The sequence below is a fragment of the Cygnus atratus genome, chromosome 8 (genome assembly GCF_013377495.2).
Source record: "Cygnus atratus isolate AKBS03 ecotype Queensland, Australia chromosome 8, CAtr_DNAZoo_HiC_assembly, whole genome shotgun sequence".
NCBI lineage: Eukaryota > Metazoa > Chordata > Aves > Anseriformes > Anatidae > Cygnus > Cygnus atratus.
Window position 1 is genome coordinate 3,384,692 of NC_066369.1, and position 24,637 is coordinate 3,409,328.

At 36.3% G+C, this 24,637-nt stretch overlaps 2 protein-coding genes across 2 annotated transcripts in view; both read right to left on the reverse strand.

The window, feature by feature from the left end:
• Positions 1-3,010: 3,010 nt before the first annotated feature.
• On the reverse strand, positions 3,011-4,099 carry GPR88 (G protein-coupled receptor 88). Its single transcript, XM_035537426.1, has one exon. It carries the CDS (start codon positions 4,097-4,099, stop codon positions 3,011-3,013), a length of 1,089 nt encoding a protein of 362 aa, XP_035393319.1.
• A 3,095-nt stretch (positions 4,100-7,194) lies between these two features.
• CDC14A (cell division cycle 14A) overlaps positions 7,195-24,637 on the reverse strand; it is a 57,852-nt gene continuing 40,409 nt past the window's right edge. The window contains 8 exon segments of the mRNA XM_035537234.1: positions 7,195-8,969; positions 17,330-17,390; positions 17,392-17,652; positions 18,585-18,713; positions 20,061-20,108; positions 20,630-20,745; positions 21,574-21,730; positions 24,349-24,487. Coding sequence (XP_035393127.1) covers positions 8,940-8,969; positions 17,330-17,390; positions 17,392-17,652; positions 18,585-18,713; positions 20,061-20,108; positions 20,630-20,745; positions 21,574-21,730; positions 24,349-24,487 — 941 coding nt within the window. The 3' untranslated portion in view covers positions 7,195-8,939.

Below are 24,637 nucleotides of genomic sequence, written 5' to 3' on the forward strand. Positions count from 1 at the left end.
AGTACAAATATGTCTTGCACCTGCAAATTTTAATGGACAATTGGCAGCGTATGCTTTGCACCTGTCAATTAGTAGTGTGGACATGACAGAAATTCATATTGAAGAAAAGTCACCATTAAACTAGTTGTGGACACATTTGAATTAGCTGTAAAAAGAAAAGCAGAAATGCTAAAAACTGAGACTCAGATCAATTTTCTCATATAAGAAGCAGTAACACAGAGGCAGGAAAAGTTGAGTTAAGCTGAGCTTCCATTGTGATTTACCACAGAGTATTTATAATGTGGAAATACAAAGAATATCGCTGCAGAACAAGGCATACAGGACTTTTCTGAGCAGTAATTTTAAAATTTTTAAATTAAATTAAAATTCTTAATTTAAATATTTAATTTAATTAAAATTAAAATTATTTTTTATTTAAAAACCTTAAATTCTTTAAAATTTAAATTAAATTTTTTTAGAGAAATTTAAAATTAAAATTATTTTCTGTGTAATGCTATTTAGGTCACCTGAGTGTATTAAAACAGTCAAAGATTTACAGTCAGATGTAATTACATCAAACTTTCCAAGGGATTTCCAGCTGTTCTCTGGAATTAATGCATAGCATAAGGATAGCTGAATGACGTTTTGCACTATAGCATTTTTTATACATACTTGCATTTAAAACATTGTCTATATAAAATACAGGCATTTCAGATTTAACTTGCATGCTATTTGATAAGGGAGAAACCCAGAAGTTCATTTTCTGACATTTGGGTATTGATTTCTGAAACAGGTTATTGCTTGAATTCCAGACTGCCACGTTCCATAGTCAAAAACAGGGGGGGATGTTGTCTAATTTATTATTTTAATGTTTGTTCCTTTGCTTATGGGCCCAGTACTGAGCTTTGCCAACAGTCTGCAGCTATGGTGGGAAGTGGTGGCACTCATCCTTTCGTGGGTTCCAGCCTAAGGATTACCTCATAGTAGAACAGCGTCTTAGCCCTGGGTGGCCCTTGTTTTTTCTTTTTTTTTTCTTTTCAAAAAAAGCTTTGTTTTGGCAGTGATTCAGAATATGTTCCAGAATTGGTATAGACGTGGTTGGAAAAGCTCTCCTTTGTCTCCATTTGCTGCGCAAAGCTAGCAAAAGTACAGTCACTTTGATTACGATGTGAGATTACAAGAAGACAGTACTTTCCAAGACAGATGCACAGTGGTGATAAAATAAACCTTGCAAACTTTTTACGACCATGATTCCTTGCTAGCCCTCCCGATCTTTCCAGTGCTGTCTCACAGGTGGCATGCTGTCTCTGAGATGGAGTTAGAAACTCCGTAAGCCTCAGATTCTAGGAAACTCCTCTTACTTTTCTACAGGTCCTTGTAAGTGACTAAAGCTGTTTTCAAGATGTGGATACATTACCAGGACATCAAGATATTTTATTTTTTCTCCTTTTGAGGCCATAGCTCCTTGGCTTTGTCAAATCCCATCCTCAAGAAGAATCTTTTCTGTGATGATGGCAACTTTTTTATTTTGAAAAATAGAAGATTGGTAGGGGGATTTTTATATATATCCGTGTATCATAGATGTTGAACGGGTCTAAGAGTCAGGAAAAAATGAAATTCTTCCTTTAAAAGAAACTTCTGTTGAAACTTAAGCCACATCGCGTAAGGTAAGTGAAGTGCAGAGCATTGTAAATATGGCCAAGTAGTCTTTTATGTTATACAATTGTGCTTGTTTCCTCTGTATTGTCTTAGCATTCAAATATTCTCCTAAGTACTGCCAAAATCATATGAACACTTGTCATCAAATGCAGAAACCTCTTTTTGTGAATAACTCTCCTTTGTTCCCCGTGTCCATTCACCCTCCTGACAGCACAACTGAGGTGTTTCTGCTCTGATTGTTTTAATGAGCAGCAGCCACGGATTCAGAAAAGAATTACCCCTTCCAGCCTTTTGTGCCAAAAGGCAAACAGTGCCAAGTAACACCACCATGAGAACAACATCAGCTTGGAAAAGTGGAGGGAGGTGGTCAAGCACAGGAGAAGGAACCACCGGTGTTTCAGGTCTGTTCCTGTGAGGAAAGAGGCTGCAGCACTCACCACCACAGTTCCATTTCCCTCACCACCCTCCGTGGGAGGAGTTGTCGCCTTTCCAAATGCCACAGAAAATCTGTCATTTTATATTTAGCAGAAGCTGTGAAATCCCACTTCAACAATAATGTATTTAATAGAAACACAACAAATTGGTAACTGAACAGATGATAAGGCTAGAAGGACAGCACTAGTCTCCATATTGCGTTATATTTTACTGAGTGCATTACCACAGGCAGAGGCCTTTGTCAAAACAGGCCTTATATAAAGAGCTTTTTTAAAAAATCCAAACCAGATTACTAAAAAGGTGTCTATGTTTTTAACAATTTCCACAAATAGCATCATCTTGAAGTTTGCCAAAGAAAAGGTCAAGGAGGGTCCCGCATGGCGCACTGAGATGGTAAAGCTGGGGGAAAAGTAAACCATTCCTGAGGGATTTTTTAGGGAGGGGTCTGAAACATTTGCCAGTTCTTCACAAATGAACCTTGTGTTCAGGGAGCACGCTCAAAGCAATTATTTCAAACGCTCAAAGAATCACACAGATTTTATAAAAACAAACTTGCAGCGAGTCTCAGGAAAAAGAGATGTAGGCGCCTGCCTTACACTGAAACCGTTAGAGCTCAGAAGCGGTTAACGCCCGCTGCCATATTTACCAGTCACCGCAGATTTCCAAACCCGCTGCGTGGGGCCGGGATGGCGGGCTGAGGGGCGGCGAAGGGCGGGACACCGCCGCCCGGCCTCGCCTCACGGCTCTGCCCGCTGGCAGCAAGAGGCGAGCGGGGCCAGCAGGGCACAGCGCAAGGCTGCCAAAGGCTGCCGGAGCGGGGCGCCTGAGCTCTCGGACGTGAGGCGGCGCCTGAGGGGAGGCGGCGGGCGCCGCCGGGCGGCGGGGCGCGGAGGCGCCGGGGCTCCCCTCGCCGTTGCCCGCGGGTCCCCCGGGGCGCTCAGCGCGGCGCGGCGGCGGTGCTGCACACCGTGCCCCGGCGCCGCGGCAGCTGCGGGCAGGGCGGAGCGGCGGCGGCGGGGCCGGTGGCGGCGGCGTGGTGTCGCGGGGCGGCGGCGGCGGAGCCCTCGGCGCGCGGCAGGACGGAGCGCGCCGCCCGTCGGAACTCCTCGCTGCGCCACGTGTAGAGCAGCGGGTTGAGGGCCGAGAGCGAGCAGAGCAGCAGCCAACTGGCGGCTTGCAGCGCCGCCGGCGCCGGGCGCAGGAAGAAGGCCAGCAGGCTGACCCAGACGAGGGGCTGGGTGCCCAGCAGGAAGACGCAGCAGAGCAGCAGCACCGAGACGCTGCTGAGGCGGCGCTGGGCGCGGCGGGGCGGCGGCGGGGCGGCGGGGAAGGGCAGCTGGTGCAGGAGGTGGAAGTTGAGGACGCTGACCCGCTTGGCGCTGCCCCGCACCCGCCGCACGATGCCGAGGTAGCAGTGGAGCAGCAGCGCCGTCTGGCCCAGCACGGCCAGGGCGAGGAGCAGCGCGGTGTAGCGGGAGCCGCCGTCTGGCTGCCGCGGGGGCGGCTGCTGGGCCGAGCCCGGCGTCCAGAGCCCGGGCAGCAGCGGGAGCAGGAGCAGGGCGAGGGCCCAGGAGAGCCCGATCATGCAGCCCGTGTGCCTCCGCTGGTAGAGGGCCTGGTAAACGCTGGGCAGCTTGGTGATGAGCACGTACCTGTTGAAGGCCACCAGCAGGTGAGAGGCCAGCGAGACGGTGAGGCCGAGGCCGAGGAGCCCCCCTCGGAGCAGGCGGTACTCGGCCGAGCGAAGGGAAGAGGAGTTGGGGGGCAGCAGCCCCAGCACTGCCTCCTGGGGCATCCACAGGGCACACACGCTGAGGTCGGCCGCGCAGCCGTTGACGATGAAGGCGTTACTGGTTGTCTGCAGCTTCTTGAAGGAGAAAACTAGGTAGATGACCATCACATTGGATAAGGTCCCTGAGATAGCAAGGACCGCATAGAGCAGCGACAGGAAGATGCGGGTCCCGGAAGAGTCCTCCCAGAGCAGCAGCAGCGGCGAGCTAGCACTCCAGGAAGAGGCGTTGGGCATCTCGCTGAATGCAGCTCAGTTTTGGGTTCTCCCTGTAAATCCCATCCTCAGCTGGGTCCGAAGATCCTGCTGCAGAAGTCCCCCGCCAAACACGAGAGAGGATGTGCAGCTGAGGGACTCTAAGGCAGATTTCAGTCATACAAGCTGCAAGTCCAGAAAATGCAGTTAGCAGTAGCGATCTGGAGAACAGCAGTGTCCAAGGTAGGGAGGTAACAAGAAATCCCACAGACTAGCTAGCGAAGGTGGGTCCATAGGGTGCAGATAGCTGTTAGCAGATGGGAGCATGACTGAGGATTCGGTAGCTGTGAAAATGCCAAAAGCAGCAGCACCTTGCAATCGGCAGCAGAAACAGCAGCAACTGATACAAAGCTTTGCAGTTTCTCCTGTGCCACAGTACGTACACTGTATATCATTCCAGGAAGATTCAGCCCTTCCACTCTTCATGAATTATTCAGCAGATTTTCAACTTGTTAAATCAAGAAGGGAAAAAAAAATCTATCATGCTCCAGAAATACTGCAACTACACAGTCTGACTCTTTTCTCTTTGCTTTGCCAGTTTCCTGGTTCTAGCCCATTTACGCAACTTTAATTTTCAGCAAGCTTTCAAACTAATATCAGTCACTTATTACTAAAATACAATTCATTTGCTGTAGAAACTCCTCTGCTAGATACTGAAACTGATTTTTCTGATCTTATTTTTGTTAAGCAAAAACGTACTGTTTCTTTAAACAATTTCAGAACTGGTCTATAATAATGTTTGCAAGTTAAATCTTTCAAATGCAATAGGTACACAGATCCCTGCTAAGACAGCATTTCTTATTTGAGGAAACTGGTCCTCAACCTACATATGCTACATTTCTTCATAAAACACTCAACTTGTTTTCTCTAACAGGACTTTTTGCATCACTAACCTGCTGGAGGTAAATGTTTGTGTCACTAAGTACACAGGTGAAATGGAATCGGTATAGTCTTTGAAACAGTTTCACAACAAATTCAATTCAAAAAGCAAGTTCCTTCAGAACGGAATGAAAACTTCTCACGCAGAGTAAGAGTTGGTTGAAGAGCAGGGTGTCACAGTCACAGGATGGGCAGGAGTTGGCACTGAGATTCTCCCAGGTACTCCACAATGCTTTACTCAAACAGGGACCAAATGTTAACTCTACTTACCATTGAAAAGATTTTATAAGAAACCGAGAAAAATGACTTAATTTCCTCTTAAAAGCATTCCAGAAAAGGAATGCTGATTAAGAGAGAAACTGCTTGTACACATGGTTTATATATGAGCTAGATAAGTAAACTTTGTCAGCTGGTTAGGTATTATCTGGGTATTGACTAAAGATATCTTTGTAAGGTATTTTAGATATTGTCAAACTCACGATGCTGATAAATAACAGCAAAATAGTATGTTAGGAGGTAATCATAATAAATTCTTTAAGATAATGAAGTTAATCTGTGTAGGTCAATGGATTAATTTGCAACATAGCACATCTTTTATTTGGCAGAAAGTCTCATGTTTGTAATTGACAGGACTGTTGATCCAAATATGGATTCATTACAACTATGAGTATCTGTTCTTTTTTAATTAACTAGATTGCTCATGTGCTTAAGGTTAAAGACATACCTGAGCAATTTACTTGATCAGGCCCTTAATTACCATATTTTTTTGCCTGCTGCACTTTACAGTGTAGATCTAATCATGTGTCAAACCTTTTGAGGCCTTTCATTGTTTAGCTGTCAGTAGAGAACAGTTATTATAGAAACTAAAATCCTCCTCTTTCTGCAGTACTGTAATTGAAAAATATTCTTTAAATCTGTAACAAGAAATATCTCCCTAACCAAAAAGCTTCATAAAGCATACTTTGAAGAGATTAATGGTTCCATAAGGCATTATCCGCAGAATTGTAGGCCCAGTAGAAACCTTTAGATTTATTTAATCCATCTTTCCATGTTTATCCAACCTCCTTTTAAAGACCTCATGTGCTACAGTTTTTTCTCCCAGAAGGAGGAGATGCATTTATATATGAAGCAATGGAAGTGGTAAAGTTCAAGGTTAAGTGAACAGGATATAAAACAATATTTAGGGTATTTCTGAAAAGCTATAAGGTTCTAAAGACTTCCTAACATTTTACTGTCCCAAACTTTTTTTATTTTTATTTTTTTTAAGAAGTTGATTGTTATGGAATACTGGCTATACTTATCACAAATTTTTAAGAACACAAAACACTGTCCATTAGCTGGCATTTACTGTATTTAGTATAATAAATCAGTAAGAGGGAAGTATAGAAAAAAGGGAAAGGGAGGAATTGCTTTCAATGTACTAGACACTTTTTAATTAGCTGTTCTTCCTTTGTAGTTACTATATGCATCCAAACCAACATCCATTAATTGTTTCAGTGTAGTGACAGGAACCCTTTATTGTGTTATTGGAAGATTGTGTTATTTGCTAGAATTTGGGCAGCTGCTAAAGCAGCTGTTCTATTACTGATTTTGCCAGTCCTTCAGAGTGGCTATGCAACAGTTACTTACCTACTATCAACATCACCTATTGCAGTACTGACTTACCTGACAGGAATATTAAGCACCATGGATAAGTTATCATGCAACACAACAAATTTGCTGAAAATCATCAGCAGAATTAAACTATGTTAAAACCATTTGTAGCTAATTTTTAACTAAAGGAAGGAGAAAAAGCAAAACGAAAACATGACTGTTTGCTTTCTTACAGACAAAGACCCTACTATTATTAGTGAGGCTAAATAAAACTGTTGCACATGTAAAATAGATAAGGTGTATTACACCTTTAACAAGGATCCTCGTCCTGGAAAGCAATGTTTCCTCAATTAAGAGGCATTTTAAATTATGGTACTTAGAAATGCAATCTTCAGAGAATAATATTGTCACGTTGATTAAATACTTGACACTGTTATGCAAAGCAAATAGAGGAATATTAGCTAGAAAGATTAGAGATAAAAGATACCCATCATACTCATTTCTTTTTGCAATGTTATCTTGTAAGTGTATTACATGCTTTAGAAGAAGGTGATTTTGCTGTTATGATGTTAAAGAATAAGGAAAGACAAGAAAAACAAGAAAGCTGACTGATATGTGCATTTTATTATCAATTAGCTGTATAATATATATATCTACATTCCAAAATTAAACATTTTATTAAGGAAAACTATTTATAACAAAGCACAACTTTTTTTTTCCTTGAGAGGTAGAATTACCTTACCATTAATCTATAATTCATATACAGGATATCGTATATGTATATATATGCACACACATATGCTACTTCGTGTGTGTGTATATGTTCCATATACACAATTGTGGAAAGGTACAGTATTGCATGTAACTTATTCAGTGATTCATATAGCTGCTCTCGGTATTGCTTATTAACACTTTCAGCATAACTTTATGTACCAATTTGTGATCTAAAACTTTTCAAAAAATTATGTGGCACTTAACTTCATTTGCAGAGCAAATGCAGGTCATTCACAGGTTTTCGGGAACAAAGACTGATAAGTCAACCCCATTTTATTCTCAAATTCCTGTAGATATTGGAAAAAATAATGAGTAACAAATCTATATTGTGTTTGTCTTCTGAACTACAATGGCAAATAAAGTTTTCACAGCTGCTTAATTTTTTTTTGCTTGTGGAGTCTAAGTTTTAAACATGATCTCTCATACTTCACTGGAACACCATTTCATTTAAAGTTTCATTCCTAATTGCACCTGATTATATATTAAAGATTATCTTTACTAATGAGAAAACTATTCTATGATACAGCAGGTTACGCTACCTATACTTTTAACAGTAGTTTTCAAATCAAAAGATTTATGGAACATCCAATCAATAAGTGAAAATTCAACAGAGTTCCAACATCTACTTCAATATGCTTTGCTAATGAAACTTGTATGCATACTGCCAAATGTAGGTTAACAACATGCAAGTATGCAGAACTGCCAAATTCATCATACAAACGTATTCTTACCAACTTAAGCGTTGTCTATCTTTATTTTTGCAGTATGTATGGCAGAGCAAAATTTAACATTCTACATTGAAAAGTTAAAATGTTCCTTTAAGACAAATTGAAAGAAAGTATTAATAATATGATTGAATCATCAGCTAAATTACTTTCTTTTTGCAATTGAGGATGTGACTTATATGTTGCATCTCAATTTATTTTTCCTTATGAAAGATCAGCAGCTGAAAGTGGAAATCAGACTGTATTCAAGTGCTTTCAGTTGACAGTGTAATAACTAGTCTCTCACTAGTTAGACTTCCATTAAGTTAACAGAAGACCAATTAGTGAAAGAGGTAATTACCTTCGGCTTTAAGCAATAATGATGGACCCATAAAATGAGAAAAAACTCCTTGTTTGTAAAATTTTTTTCATATCTTTGATAAACATAAAAATTCTTTAAAATACACATTTTGGTAGCAAAGAAGTGAAAAACTAAATTAAAACATTCTAATTTTTTACATAATTTTATATATATAGCTTAATAAAATATTCTCTTAATACATTTTAAGACTGTACACAAGTTAATAATTGTGATAATGAAACTCAGAAATACATTCAAGTAGTTTCAACATTAAAAAATTTAAATCTGTATATAACATGGAGTAATAATTTCCACAAATTTAACTTCAGTGCATCTGTAGTAGTCATTAACCAGAAATTTTGTGCTGTTGAGAAGTTGCCTCTTGGCGTTAAGGTTTTAACATATCTTTTATTGAAGAATCCTCATCTGAATGAGCAGCATCTTTCCTTAAATTCTTCATGAAGGACTTCCATTGTAAGAGCTCAACAGGTTTCACCAAAGCAGCAAGGCTTTAGTACTGAACATATTCAGACTGAAGGGACTGTGCAGAGAAGAAAAACTGATTAAAACTCACTAAAGAGGTTATATTTATATGCAATATGCATTTTGCACTTAAGGAGCAGAGGAAGGACAGGAGGAAGAAAAAGAGTTGGAAGGGGATCTGAATTTCTGCATAGGTAAAACTCAAAATACAAGCAACTCAAAACTGGACACAGAAGCTCAAAAACCAAACACTAAAATTCATCAACTTTTCTGTATCTACACTTCTCCAAACCAAATTCTAGAGATTCTTGGAGAAAGTACTACAAGTCCTCTGAAATAACAGCTTAAAATACCATTTTAAAAATGCGTTGGGAAAACGTATGATTGCAGCTATTATAATTGAGTTATTTCCACTTATCCTGAATAAGAATGAAAGTGCTACTGTGAAAAAACAGAGCACACTTGAGGTGCTGATTCAGGTAATGACATAGGAAATTTTAATGTTGTAGCTCATTACTGAGAAAATTACAGCATCATAATTTTAGAAATTAATAAATTCAAGTATAATTACTAAAAAGATTAAAATTATACTGTTACTACAAATTGTTCATATGGCTCTGCAAATAGCATATTTAAGACGAAGACATAATCCAATTACTGTATTTCCAATTACTGTATTTATTTCTGGTTCCATTAAAGTTTTCTTATAAAGTAATCAGTTTAGAGAGCAACCGAACGTTTTATTACCTCCTGTACAAATGTGTTCAGGAAGGCATCATGACCAGAAAGTCAGTCTTATCTGAGAGTTCTTCATTGTACTGGTACAGTTGTAAACGTAAACAAACTCAACTTATCCACACCCCACACCTCATATTTAAAACTGCATCAATACAGTAGGATTAGAGAAAACTATTGAACAACATGAGTTCTACGAAATCTCAGCCTTATTGTCTGTTTTTCCACTATTCCTCCTAACTTGTGACTATAGAAATGCACACTGGCATCCATATTGAAACCTGTTAGTAGAAAAATCACCTCAGTATAAACCTTTAGAACACTAATACTGCTTTTTTTCTTCCTATACACTGAGACTAAACAAAATATGTTTCTGAAGTTGTCTTTTAAATGTATTTTTCACATGTTCCAGATCTGAGACCATCTGGATAATCTTTCCTAGGTTGAGAAAGTGCTGTCAGCATACAGAGACGCTGACTAAAAAGGGTATGTTTTTAGCAGCAAATAGATTTGATAATGAAGGATATCGTGTAATAGAAAACAATTCACTGTAAAACAAAGCAGATGTAAAAAGCATTCTTTTTTTCTGTTATAGGCTCAGAGTCACTATGAAATACACAATCATAGAAGTTCCCCCCCCCCCCCCCGCAAGTGTTCTCTAACCATTCTGGGTTATGAGCTTTAGTGAGAACATTTGTCAAGTTATTGCATATGTAAAAAGGGAGGCAGAAAGAATATCCCTTCATTAACGAGCACTCGAAACTTCTGCTCTCTGAATGATCCTCAAAGCTATCTCATTTTTGGAAGAATATTTTAAAAATCAGAATTATGGTTGCATCAACTAAAGCAGGATTTTAAACTGATCCTTCAGAATTGAATTTCAAGCAAAGCTGGTTAACAAAAATCAAAAACACAGGAAATTTAGTGATACACTCTTGTGTGATGTACAGTAATTGATGTACAGTAATAGATCACTTTAAGCTTGTACAGAAGGATGACCTGAAAAAATTGTACATATTCATTGTTCTCAGGAACAGCTGGCATTAGTTGACAGAGAACTATGAGCAGCATATGTAAGACATAATAGACAGTAGTAACCAGAAATTTTACATTACAATTTAAATAAGTAACTCTAAGTTAAGTATTCTGAAATTTAAAATTCATTAAATTGTTAGAAATCTAAATTACAAAAGCATTAAAGAAAAATTTATGACTATGTCAAAAAGAATATCCATGCATTCAGATTGCTTGAAAACAAGATCGCATGTTTTGTTAATTTTCATTACAGATGGGTAGGTGTTTTTTATTCATTTAAATATTTATTGTAAAATCAAGAAGCATGCTTTTTAGTGTTTCCATCCTTCGCATAGTGCTACTTCATAAAGTAATGAGTTCTTCCTAATGTTTCAAAGCCTCTTCTGAATACAGGAAAGAATTCAACTAAAACTCTAGAAAACTTGTTGATTAGAAAGATTAATTGAAATCACTTCCTGTAAAGCTCCTATTACTAAAATCATGGTGGCAGTTATAACAACATAGCTGTTGTAAAGTATACGGACTAATTTTTGAGTTTGAAAAATCAAAATATAGTTGGGGTGTTTTTCTTTTCTTTTTTTCCGGATTTTACAGTTAAGTAATGCTCTTAACATTTTACATTGTCCAAGAGATTGACTGTAATATTTCAAAACCTAGCTTTTTTTTTTTAATCTCAAATGGAGGAGTTTTCTATTTTAGAATTCACATTCCTACCTCCTATTTTGCAGTGAGTCAAAGTATAGCCTTTAATTCTGAAAGCTTTATTAAAAACAGAAAGCCCCAATCCACCTTTACAAGTCACAGGCTGGTATTTAAGACAATCTTTCTTAAAATAGAGGAAAAATATAAAAGAAAAATAAGATGAAGTTGCTGAACTGCCACAAAGAGAGAATAAAGTTAGTTAAGTAAAATCCTCAATGTGTAATCCTACAATGGTCTCCTGCAGTGTCAAGCTCAGCATTTTATACCCAAGTATCCGACATTTAAACAAACTAAGAATTAGATTGCTTCCCTACAATTAATGATATCATTCTAATCAAATTCATGCTGAAGCAACTGCTTAGATTATTATCATTTTCTTGTTCAGTAGGAGACACTGAAAGTATCCTGGAAAAGAAAATAAACCATGGATCCATCTAGGTGCTAGAACCATATTCATACGTATTTAACTTCAGGACTAAGTCAGCTGCAAACTAACTTTTTAAAGACAACAAACAACCCTACAGCATTTAGGTTTATCTGTTAGGAACTGAACATGCACCTTCTCCCGAAGAGAGCAAAATTCAAGTATTACATCACTATTTTTAGGATAAAACCCTTATCTCACAAGTAATTAAGTCTGAATGGCCCATCAACTCTCCCAAAACATTGTTGAAACAAGAATGTTGTAGAAGGCAAGAAATAATATGAAAACAAGATCCACTAAAATAAACCAGGGTATATTATAAGAACTACATACACACTTCAAGTGACCCTTTGAGTCTGCTAGATTTACAGATCAGTAAGATACACTATTTTTTTTTTTCAAAAAACTATATTCCCCGATGTTAAGCTGTAGTTAAGAAAACCTCTTCTAAAAGTATCAAGTTCATATACATAAACTTTAAAATACTGTTGCACTTCTCAATTTTTGAATTTTTTCCATCTTGTCAGTTTCCATGACAGCTATAGAAGCAAAAGGTGACTCATCTTAAGACTACCCAGATACATACTCTCTGGTAAAAATACACTGTAAGGAGTGATATTTTGTGTTTACAATAGTTATAAATCCAAGGAAGGAATCTTATTGTAGTACCTTCGATGTGGTTATACATAAGATTATTTCTGCAGATTATAATTGTGAGATTATGTTTAATCAAAGCACCCTACTTGTTAAATTTGCAAATAAAATATTTATTCTACTTGGTCAGAATGGCAAGTTGTCCATTCTATTAAAACCAAATTTTTTATCTAGTTCATCAGCATACAGCATCATAAAACATGGTAATAAGGAAATGGATACACTTAGCAAGCTTACACTGATGAAAGAATAAAAGCCATTAGGGAAAAATATATGGCTGACAACCTTAGGAAGACACAGTCACGGCTATTTTTGTTTTAAATAGAATGTGAAATAGTAGTATGAATAAATGGGTGTTAAAGTTTTCATAAAAAAAGAGAAAATAAGTATTAGATAACATTCTCTTCCATATTGGAAAAAAGAATGATGTACTTGCATCACCTAAAACTTAAGTTCCTCATTTTCTCACTAATTATATTAAAGAACATTCATTAGAAATGAACATTTACTGTCCTAACCATCTTAAAATGCTCCTTCACCACTGGTGTTAATAGTTAAACTAATAAAGAGAAATAAGAATAAGGTGATTTTCCAAAATAAGAATACCTGTACAACTACAGATAGTTTGACATTTAACTCTGGTTAAGTGAATTCTGCTAGTAAAAAGCACAGGCATGTAATTCATATCTTTCAAGACTTCTTTGATGAGAAGTTAAATGAATAAACATAACTATTGGTATATGTAATAGACTTCTGTCAGGTACATTATCTGATGTGCACCAATTAGAAAAGTGCAATGTAATACAAAGCACTTACTGCATCAAGGCTAAGGTTTGGCTGACAAGACTTCAAGTAATTTCAGCATCTAAAGCAGTGAAGTGGAAATCATTAAACAAAATTCTATTTTTAACAGAATTCTGCCAGAACAGGTGATAAGGCTTCATGTTACTCCATATTTTGCTCATGAGTTTATGACTGCTGATGAATATCACCACAAGCAAAATATTACTTCAACCACTGACATCCAGATAAGACAACAATCTTCTGTGGTTCACAAATTGTTTCCAGGAAGAAAAGGGGGAAAAAAATGATGCTTTTATTCAAGTAAATGCAGAGTTCTACAAAAAAGAACAAGGAATGCAGGACATTTAACTATAATGTGTGTCAGTATCTTGGATAGCAAGAACTCCCCATCCCCCTGCACTTCCAGTGCATTACAGTTAAAGAAGCTAATGCAAGCTTTGAATATATAACCAGGATAGCACTAGGTAGAAGCTTTCTGCACCTGAAAGATGACAGAGTGCTACCTCTACTTTCTGAAAAATAATTTTCAAAAAACTGTAAAGGATTCTAACATTATCCAAAAGGATGTTTGAGCCAGTGTCATACATGCAAAGAGTTCTACTTACCAAAAGAGAACAAAACTGAGATAAATAGCATGAAATGTCTTCATGACAAGAAAATAAGCTAAAGGACTATAATAAAGAGATATATCAAGTTTCAGATTAAAAGGTTTTAAGTGTGACTGTCTTCCAGTAGTGGGACCAACTATCAAAATAAAGTCTTCAAAATAAACCAATATCAAGTAGGATCTGTGTTAGCCAGTAAATTTGAGACTCACTACCAGACAAACAAGTATGCAGAGATTAGATATTTGACTGTATAACCTCTACTCCTCATCAACAAATGGTATTAAGCCAAGAACTGCTGAAAACTTATACCGTTACATCCATTACTAAGTCATTAAGATAGCAGCACATTCTAGAAAGCTACTTTTTCCTGTAGAAATACTTCCTGTTCAATCTAAAGCTTCATTCAATGCCTAACAGATTTCATTTAAATCGTTATTTTAAGTCACTTAATAGTTTTGTTGCAAGGGAACAATATTTCCCTCCTTACAAAGATGCGCATAGCTTTACAGTGTCAGGATGACCATTTACCTGTTCGTTAATTACTCTTTTCCTCTTGCTTAAACTAAGCAAGAATCAATGTTCCTCACTTTCCTCCCTTTTTTGTAAGAATTTCTCACCCTTATCTAAGAAGAAAGCATGTAGCTCCAATACTAGACATAAGACAGTAATTTATATTGTAAACCCAGCCCCTTTTCCTACATGTTTGAGGAATTATTTGATCAGTTCCATTATCTTTAAATTTACAGCTTAATCTTTATTTCACAGCAGATTAAATAGCAACATAGTGCTAGCCTTCTGTAAATACCTAGACAGAATAAGAAACAAGGCATCAATCATTACTTAATTTCTAAGCCTATGCTTAAGGGGTAAGCCCACCAACTTTGCTTTTCTTGTTAAGGATTACTTGTAGCATAAAGCAACTACCCTTCCAAAGGAGATGACAGTTACAAGTTTTTAAGATGTAGTATTTTTATTCAACCTCTAAAGCTTTAGCTGTTTGAGGAAGTGTGTCTGTTGTTCCTGGAATGGTTTGTATTACTATTTAGTACTCTTGTAACTAACCGGAGCTATTATAAATAACGGCAACTTGTTTTTCATGATCAAGTCATGTTACTGGTGTAAGGCAACTCTACCCCTTAGGGCTCTCCATGTAGGTTTATGTATTAATGTGTAATATGTAGCTGTAACTAAGATATGGCTAAAAACAAAGAATTACTTCTGGCAGCATATCAGTTACACAAGGTACTCTATTGTACTATTACTAGGTACTTCTTATTGTACTATTCTGTTACAGGAATGGATTGACCTTCCCAGGAATTATTGTTCAAATTTATTTAAATGTGACAATATTGAAGGTTATTGAAGGCGAGAAATCCAAAACTGACATGCTTTGCCACTTAGATACTCAAATTAGTGATTGCTCTCTACCTTTGTGTACTGACTTTTGTTCCACTATACACAGCTGGAGCCTTTGTCAGTTATCCTCTTCTGAGAATTGAATTTCTGTAAGCTTATTGGATACAAAACTGAGATCACCTAGAAAGGCTGACTTTCTAGAATCATCAGAATTTATCAATAAATGAAATACTCATGGCTGTGTCTCAAATCAAATATCCTCAGTTTGCTGTACAGCTTTTCATCTTCTCTTTTCATCTCTGTGTCTGGAAGAATTCAACCAAACTAGTAGCTTGAACTAAAACAGTTTTGTTCTAGAACTGGTTTCCTTATAAAAGTTACTAGGGTGGTTTCTGCATCCAGCTTGAAACAAATCTCAATTACATGTAGTTTGCCTCGTAAGATCCTATATAACAGGTGAAAATAGTACCAATTTAAAGAGGTAAAATAACTTCTGGTAACTTAAAAGAATGTGGTAGTATTCAAGAACTCCCTAGGACATAAGTTACTGCCAGTGCTTAAAGTACTGTTTAAACTCAAATTTAAACTCAATACAGATCACTCAGTGATCCTAATATCATGGAATATTAACACTTATTTGCAGATAAGTTGCAGTGGATAAGAAGCACATAACTCTACTTTTCAAATGCAAGCATCCATCGAAGTAATAACAAAACATCTAAGAGGTAACAAGTTCCCTCACAGCAGTTTTGTTTTCAAAATACTTTTCATACTAGCTAGGTTTCAGTCCCCCACACAAATTAATTCCACAATGAAACAGTGAAAATGCATTTTCTATTGTTGCCTATCCTCATACAGTGCAACTCATATACCCAAGCTATAAACATGTGGCTTCTGACCTGTAAGTGGTGCCAATATACTAGCTGTTAATGAGAAGACTGGTCTCTCACTTCAGGAAAAAAAAAAAGGAGCACAACACAACCCATGAATGACCTTTTATGCTGATGTCCTAATAGCATGCAAGGTGTGTATCGCCTGTTTTAAGGCAGGGGACTTGCCACACTGAAAAACAGTAGCAGGTATAACACTAAAACTTTAGTTGTACTGAAACAAATAATGTGTCTGTGGTAAGGAAACAGAAAGGAAAGGTGCAATATTCTCAAGTTAATTATATGTGAAGTTCATTTTATTTCCAGTGGCTGAAAAATGAAATATACGAAGCGTCAGTAATAAATGGAGGCTGATGGGTTCAATTAATTATAGGCAATATATTCCATTAAGTACAGTGCAGTAATTTTAATAATTAGTGTGATATCCAATCTTTGGAAACCAGATATATTAAGTTGTTTTTTCAATGCTTATTTTTTCCCTGAAATTGACATTCTGTAGCTGAATTTATTTCTGATTCCACAAGTGAAGTCTCTGTAGTCTCTCTGCTCTACATTTTGTACAGCATCACTTTCAAGTTGCACTAATTTATTCACGTATCCTCTTTATACATACTCTTTCACACAGAAAAAGGGCACAAAATAAACCCAAGGCAGCAAAGTTGTATAGGTAGGAAAACTAAAATGGTAAGACCATCAGAAATATATAGCCCTGAAATATTTTTAATGTTACAAGAGGACTTCGGTTTGAAGTCAAGCACGCTCATCTTTTAAAGGAATCCTATCCTTAAGAATGCACTATCTTCCATTTAGTATGACACAAACAATACAAAAGTTTCTTTAAATCTATTTTTGCATGAAGATTAAGATACATAATAAAATTATAAACTATATTATTAATAATTTGAAATGAAAATCTAAAGGGGATGAAGGTCTATAAAAAAGGTATCAAGAAAGGTACTAGCTTAAGTTTAGTATTGATTTATTTTCATAAAACCTTCATGATCTAGATGCTAGAAAAAAGCAGAAAAAAAGCAGCTGAAATGATAGTTACTTAAAAAGGCAACAGACAAAATGCTGTTGAAAAGTATTAAAGGAAGTCAGAAAATTAATCTAGTTTAAGTTTTTTTTTTTTTTTAACAACAGCTTTGCTCACAGAAGCAAGGAAGATCAGCAGTGGTCAGAAGCCTGAAAGAGTTGTGACTGAACTTACAGGAATTGATCGACTCTGGTATCGTGCTTGAGGAGCTGTAAGGCCCATAAAGGAGGGTTGATGCATACTCATCTGTCACGGCGCTGTGAAAACTGGTTTGGCTGCTCAGGTTGTTGCCACTACTGCTGTTTCTGTTGTACAAGTTGTTGTTCAGTTCATGGTTATTTCTGTGTGGCAGCTGCAAGCTGCCATTCAAGTGGCTGGAGATTTGGCTTACAGAAAAACCTGTCCTAGAGGACGATGATGTCATTTTGGTCTCATCATCATCTGAAGCAGCATACAGGTTCCCTAGAGAACTGGCTAGTCTGGAGTTTATGGAAACGCTGAATGGAAAACACATGGGGGGAAAAAATACACACAATGTATGTAGTACGTACACATAACAGACAATTCAGAAGACATTAGGTGAATAATATGGACCATTCTGAAACAATGTGTGCACACAACTTCATCTTCTCTAAAGATGAAATTAACTAAAAAGAGAATTCTGTGCTAGGAGTTCCCATACTTCATTTACTCAAGCCACTGTCAGCTTTCACCTCTGTCAAATCACACGCACATGCAGGAGATTGTGTTAAAAGGTTGAGGCAGTGGCTGACCTACACTAACATACTTTGTCTACATGTAAGTTTAGGAACTCCTCTTCTGTTTCTTAGAGGTAGTGCGATAAAAGTCTTCAAGTAACCAGGAAGGAATATGATAAAATTTGAGACTAACAATAAGGTGTCAAGAAATATCTCTGATTTAGTTGTTTTAAAAGTAAATAGTTGTGCCCAGAAGTTATGAAAAATGCATCATTATATACTTAATTTGACATCCATAATTACTTAGTACAGTAGTAGTAATGGAATTGAATAGCAATGAATCAAGGGTTCATAAAAATAATTTCAATTACAGCTCAGTATTTTTTTTGAGATTAGTAATATACAGATTTATAGGCATAGTTGCAAAGCTCCTATAAATTCAGATGAATATAAAAAAGAGCAACATAATACTGTTTCTGAATTGACACAATCCTCCCCAAACTCACACCAGTAGTGTTTTTACATGTGTGTGTTTGGGGCAGGGTTGTTTGTTTTTTTTCTCCCCATCTGTAGGCAACTGAAGTTTGGCTAGTGGAACAACAAATAATTTTATAAGTAAACGTAAGCCCTCTCACACCCAAGAACAGCAAGTCCTTCATAGACTGCATATGTGTTGAAAACCACTGTAATATATAATAAGTATTTGTACCAAAATGAGAAATAAAAAAAACCTTTTAAGGTTAGAGCCTGAGGATGCGGTAAATCTGCTTATTCTTTCTGCAGACGGTAAATTAACTGTCATGACTTTGGAGGCCTTCAGTGGAGACATGGATCCTTCGGTGCTGCCTGAAGTATTCAGTCTAGAAGTAGTGGAGTTTTAGTGAGAAGTAAGATTATTATAATTGAAATGCACATCCCAAACACATAGTCTTTCAATACATAGACTGGTATTTTTTAAAAGTGGTAATCTCAAGATGTACTGAGAACTCAACAGCAAATGATTTGCCTGGTTTGAGAAACGCTTAAGGTGTTTTTCTCCTGCTATATCATATTATATAGTTATAGGCTACTTTTCACCTCAATATTTTGTGTCAAATTTGCAATGACAAAGAATACTTTTTTAGTTTAATAAAAATTAGTAAATGAAGAGCCTAGCAGTAGTATGAAATTCTCTCCATCGTTAGACCAACAGGGTATAGTCATGCTCAGCTCCTAAGGCCTTGGGTACAAGTCTCCAACTACAAGCACAGAAGGAATGACAGAGCAGAAACAGCTTTACTTCCACACCAAAAAAAAAAACAACACCATGTAAACAGAAGTCTCTGAAGTTAGACACCTGGAATAATCTATCTCAAAAATCCAGGCTGCAATAAAACTGAAGGTAATGTGTTCTTTTTCATAATAACGCTTTATAATGACATACTATGTCTTACATAGTGTATTTTAAATGCAATGGTAAAGGGTGCAGTGGTTACAAAAGTATAAGACCTAGATCTACCATTCCTATAGCTCTTAAAGTTAGGTGAATTTTTATTCTAGGTTTTATTTTCTTTAGAGGGGAACTGTTAGTACTGTTTCAATTTCAGTATGTGTCATAAATGAAAAACACTTATGAAAATGAAAAGAAACTGTTGGCTTTCTTGGATCCACAGAAACTTCTGGAAAGTACTTATTTGTAGTAAAAGGTACAGTGTCCTATTTTAAACCATCAGAAGGTACTAAAACTCAATATTCATCTGGTACATCTTCTGATAAAAGTATTGATTGTATAGTCTCTAGTCCATCTACAAGAACCACACAGACCACAACTTGTGATACACAGGCAACATTTAGCTGATTTAGGTTTTTGAGATAAGTATTTATTTTTCCAGAAATGAATGGGTTATGAGTTAACTATCCAACCTTCACTGCATAACAGCATGGATATCAGAAAATATGACTGAAGAAATTACTTGTATGTACTAGTTATTAAGGAGAATTCAAGGTATCCCCAAAGTGCAGCTGTGTCCCTTTGCTTAACTACTTTTTTTTTTTTTTGCTATTTGCAGCTGCTTAAAAAAGTTTGTTCCCTGCCATTTCTCACAAGTCTGAAACTGCTAATCAATTGATGTGATATGCATAACTCAAAACACTGAATACAGAAGACTAAAGTGGTATACATTTAGAACTATAATTGAATATATTAAATAATTTCTTAAGGTTAATACCTGAAAGGTTGAGATATGGACCTGGTGTGCAGTTTCATTTCTTGCAGCCTAAAGAAACGAGAGAAGACATTTTAAAAATCAAAGGTTAATTTATTTCAAGTATACTTGCATATTTCACACAGGCTTTAAAGTATGAAACTAACTTAATTTTAATTTAAACAGCAGAGATCATTTAGTATTAAGAAACTGCGGGTTTAGTTCCAAACTTTACATTTTTACAGACCCTAAAAGATTCAAAATTGATATAACAAGACAGAAAAACTACAGAAATTAAGAAGTGTTTTTGTTAGGGACAAGTTTTAAAATGCTACATAGACATAAGTATGAAGGTTTTGAAATAATTTTCTGCTTTATCTTTTGCTGCTAAAAAGTAAGTAGTTATCCTGAACAGGAAGACAGAAAATAAAAGAACAAATTATTAAAATAAATATGCAACTAATACACAAATTTCCACCACAGAAGTGGCACAACTAGTACCACTGCTTAAACAAAACGGTGTACTTGCTATAAAGATCTGATAGCATAGAGTGAATTTAAAATTGCAAATTACCACAGAATTATTTAATTACCTCAGAGCTCCAGTTGTAGTAGAGCATGTCCTTCTCCGACTTTTTAAGGCATGAAGCTTATCTCCCTGTGTCATGCCATTCTTTGCTTCCATACCTGCTTTGTCTTCAAATTCATTCTGTGAAACAAAGTATGCAAGCAAAGAAATAAACAAAATTCTTAAGAGCAATGTAGTTTAAAACTAATGAACATCTCCTTTGCAAAGATTAACATTTAAAAGGATATTTTACAATCTTTTGCATTCATGGGGCACTATGCTAATCTTTGTACAGTTTCAGTGAATAAAGCGTGTCATTGTACAAATGCACAATCTAACCTCAAAATCAGTTCAGGATGCTCGAATCTAATGCCACTACGTATTTAAATAAGTCTGTTTTTATAGTACCTGAATTCTAACTCTTTCCTCCATAACTATTATTAACAGTTTAAAGTTTTTACTAGTTCAGAAGAAGAAATACGTTCACTTTAGCTGACACTTCATGCCTCTCCTCACAATAAATAATTATAAGATCCTTACCCCAAATGTACACATAACAGCAGTAATCCACAACACTGCAGTAAAGGGATGGACATCTATACACTCATGCATTATCAGCTAGAAGCTTGAAATAAGTAGATTTCCATTAGGAAAATTTATCCCCTATGTTTTCAAAACAAACAAACAAAAAACCATAACTGAAAACTGTGGAAGACTTACCTGAAATTACACAAACCTTCCTGAAGTATAAGTGACCAGAAGTGACCTACACTTTTACATATATTTCACAGAAAGTTTTAAATATAATCCAAGCTTTTTTGGTTTTGAGAAAATTGAGATTTGTTCTAATTGTCATGTATTTAAAAAGATAAAAGTCCAAAAAAACCCCAAACCTAGAAGTGATCTATAGCTACTTATAATGATCAGCTCTATCTCTGCTTATTTGAAATTCTTCTTATGAACACTTACCTCCCTGTATTGATCCAGGTCTTGTACTTTGTTCAAGTTGTCAGTGATTGACATATCACTCAAGCCACAAAGAACTCTGTTAATGTTTCCATCAACTACTCGTTGTTTCTGTTTGGATTGGATGAGATCTCCCTCCAGCCATAACATTGCTTGCTTCCTTTTGGATTCAAAACAAATCAATATCAATAAATTTGCACACAGATAAAAACAATATGGAAACATGCTACTTTTATAGATTGACAACATTTGAATCCTCTGTGCATCTTCAACTGAAAATAAATAATCTGCTCATTTTATCACTAAAAAAAATCTTTGAAGGTTAAAAAATAAAAGAAACTTAATCTCTAAATAAGTCTGTAGCCATCGAAGAAATTAAAACTTCATTTTACAAAATCCTAATAGTAAAAGAGATTAACTAAATGAATTGCCATAGCATTTAAAGGCTCTTAAAAGTCATTTTAAAAATTCATATAAATTAATTCTTTTATATACACATAATGGGTAGAATAAACTATGACACCACACTTTAACTTACTGTCAGCATAAATTTTGTGTATATGGATATTGTGTGGCAAAAGTGGTCATAGTCACGAAAAGTTTAACAGGAGTTTAGGAGCAACTTTCAGAAAATACAAGATTATATCCTTTAGACAGGCGGCAAAAATAATCATCATTTAATTGCTACGTACTTGGGCTTAGCACGCTTTTGCTGGATAGATACCTGTCAAGCTTCTATACATGGAAGTTCCAATTCAAGAACTGAGATCCTATTACATATTATCATAACAAAATTAATTTCTTAAAACTGAACAGAAAAAAGTCTGAGAAGATAATTTCACCGGAAACTTTTCTTTGAAAACAGAATATTAAGGTAAAGCCTAAGAATCAAGTAGCCTGAGCCAATTGCCCAAGCTTGCACAATAACGAATGGGAAAGGTAAACACTTCCTGAAAGATTTCATTACATCCCAAGAAAACAAAGTGTGTCGGGGGGGGGGGGGGGGGGGGAGGGGGGAAGCACACAAAACCACTAAATCCACCTAATAAAAGTAGCCTATAAGGTGTGCTTGAATTTGAATACCTCTGAAGTCTTTCAAGATTAATCGCATTCACAGTAGCGAACTCATTTGATACCCTCCTACCCAAGTGATGTTTTTTTCCTACCAAAAAAAAAAAACCACTGTTCAAAACCTCCTTCGATAAACCTCAAAGGACCTAAGGAGATGAAGTTTTGACATCTGTGAAGGCTGGGAGAGCAAATTTGTAAGATTTAACCTTTTTGTCAGATGCAATTTTGCAGTCCTGAGACCAAGACTTTTCATATTAGACTGATAAAACCGATGTTAGCTTCTTCCTCCTCATTCCCATTTTGAGGCTACTGGTGATATCACTTGAATTTTGTCTGAATATCAAAACAGGTATCTATTGCCATTAGGACAATAGAAAATTCTCACTGACCAATACAACAACTCTTGGATATAAGTGATATAGATACTAATGAAAAAAGTCTGAAAGATCTTTGGCTATCTATAAAATCAAACCGAGTGTTTCAAGGCCACTGCAGAAAAGAGTTACTGTATTTCTCGTTCTTCAAGTGAACAGCAATTACTAATCACCTAATATCTTCCTCTCTTATTCTTGCTGTTTAGTGGAAGTTGTTTTTAAAAATTCATCAACCAAGGATCAGCAGGGTGTGGAAAAATTTGATCCGTCTTCAGTGAGCACTTGTGATTCGTGAAAGTTTGTGATTTACAGTATTTTGAACAATGGTGGGCCATTTCTCAAATAAATGAGTATCCATTCCAAGGAGTAGAATGTAAATAGGAATCCTAATTCATACTCCATTTCTGTTAGGAGTTACAGTAACACTTTCTCTGGTATCCTATTTTAGATGCAAGGTCAAATAATGTTTTACTGTATTTATACAGTATCTTTTCCTCATAACAATGAAAATGCCTTCAGCTAAACAACAGAATGTATCACCTCAGAAATATCAGCTATTACAGTAGTAATTCAACACAGAAGTCACTATGAAATTAAACCTAACATCAACATCACTGAAGCCAGTGTAATTGTACTATCTATTTCCAGTCAGACCCAGTCAGGATCAAACCTTGAATCTCCCATTCAAATTACCTGTACACAGTGTTTTCAAAATAAAGCATAGAGTCAAATTTGAGAAGGAGCCTTGAGAAGGAGCCATATTAAAACCATATAATTATGTTTTGCTAATAATTACATTAGCTCCAGGTCAGAAACGTTCATACGTTATGCCAGGAATCTGACAGAGAGCATAAGTTGTCCACCACAGACTTATTTAATCCTTAGTTACAATAAAAATAATGAGTCAATTATTACTATAGCATGATTCAAGTATCATCATAGGCTTGACGTATACCTTTAAAGTATATCTTTTCTATATTAACATTTTAATAAATCTTTATTGTTGATTTAATCTTACATCTACACCTGGAGTTTATACTGCCAATGTGTTCGTCTTTATCTCCTAAGCCCCCCAGATCACAAATATGCAGTCTTGAGACCCTCTGCCCCTGAAGGCAACAAAATGCACAGCGCTCCAGAGAAGATGATTGCTAACAAGTAAATTCTACCTCAATCTCAAATTAATCTCAACTTAAATATGTTACAACAGGCAGTAATATACAACATTAGAAGACAGAAAATAGATCCTAAACAATAGCACAAGATGGATAAAGATGTAGAATAAGGATGTAGAAAAACAGTTGATTCTTAGTAGCAAATCAAATACACATACTCCTCCAAGAAGTGTTGCTGAGGTCCTATAATAGAGCCTGGTCGACATATTCTTATCCAAGCAATGGCTTCAGCATGCGTGAATCTATAGTGTTTCATTATGTAGCAGGCAATCAGTGTTCCTGTTCTCCCCAGGCCAGCTAAAGAAACACAAATATTACATACAAAGTCATAAGCATTTCCTAATTATCAAATTCAAGTATAAGATATAAGACAACTTTTTAATAATGTTGTTTACCACTTTAATATTTGAAGAAGATTTCTGATTCAGTATCCTGTTTGCCATATTA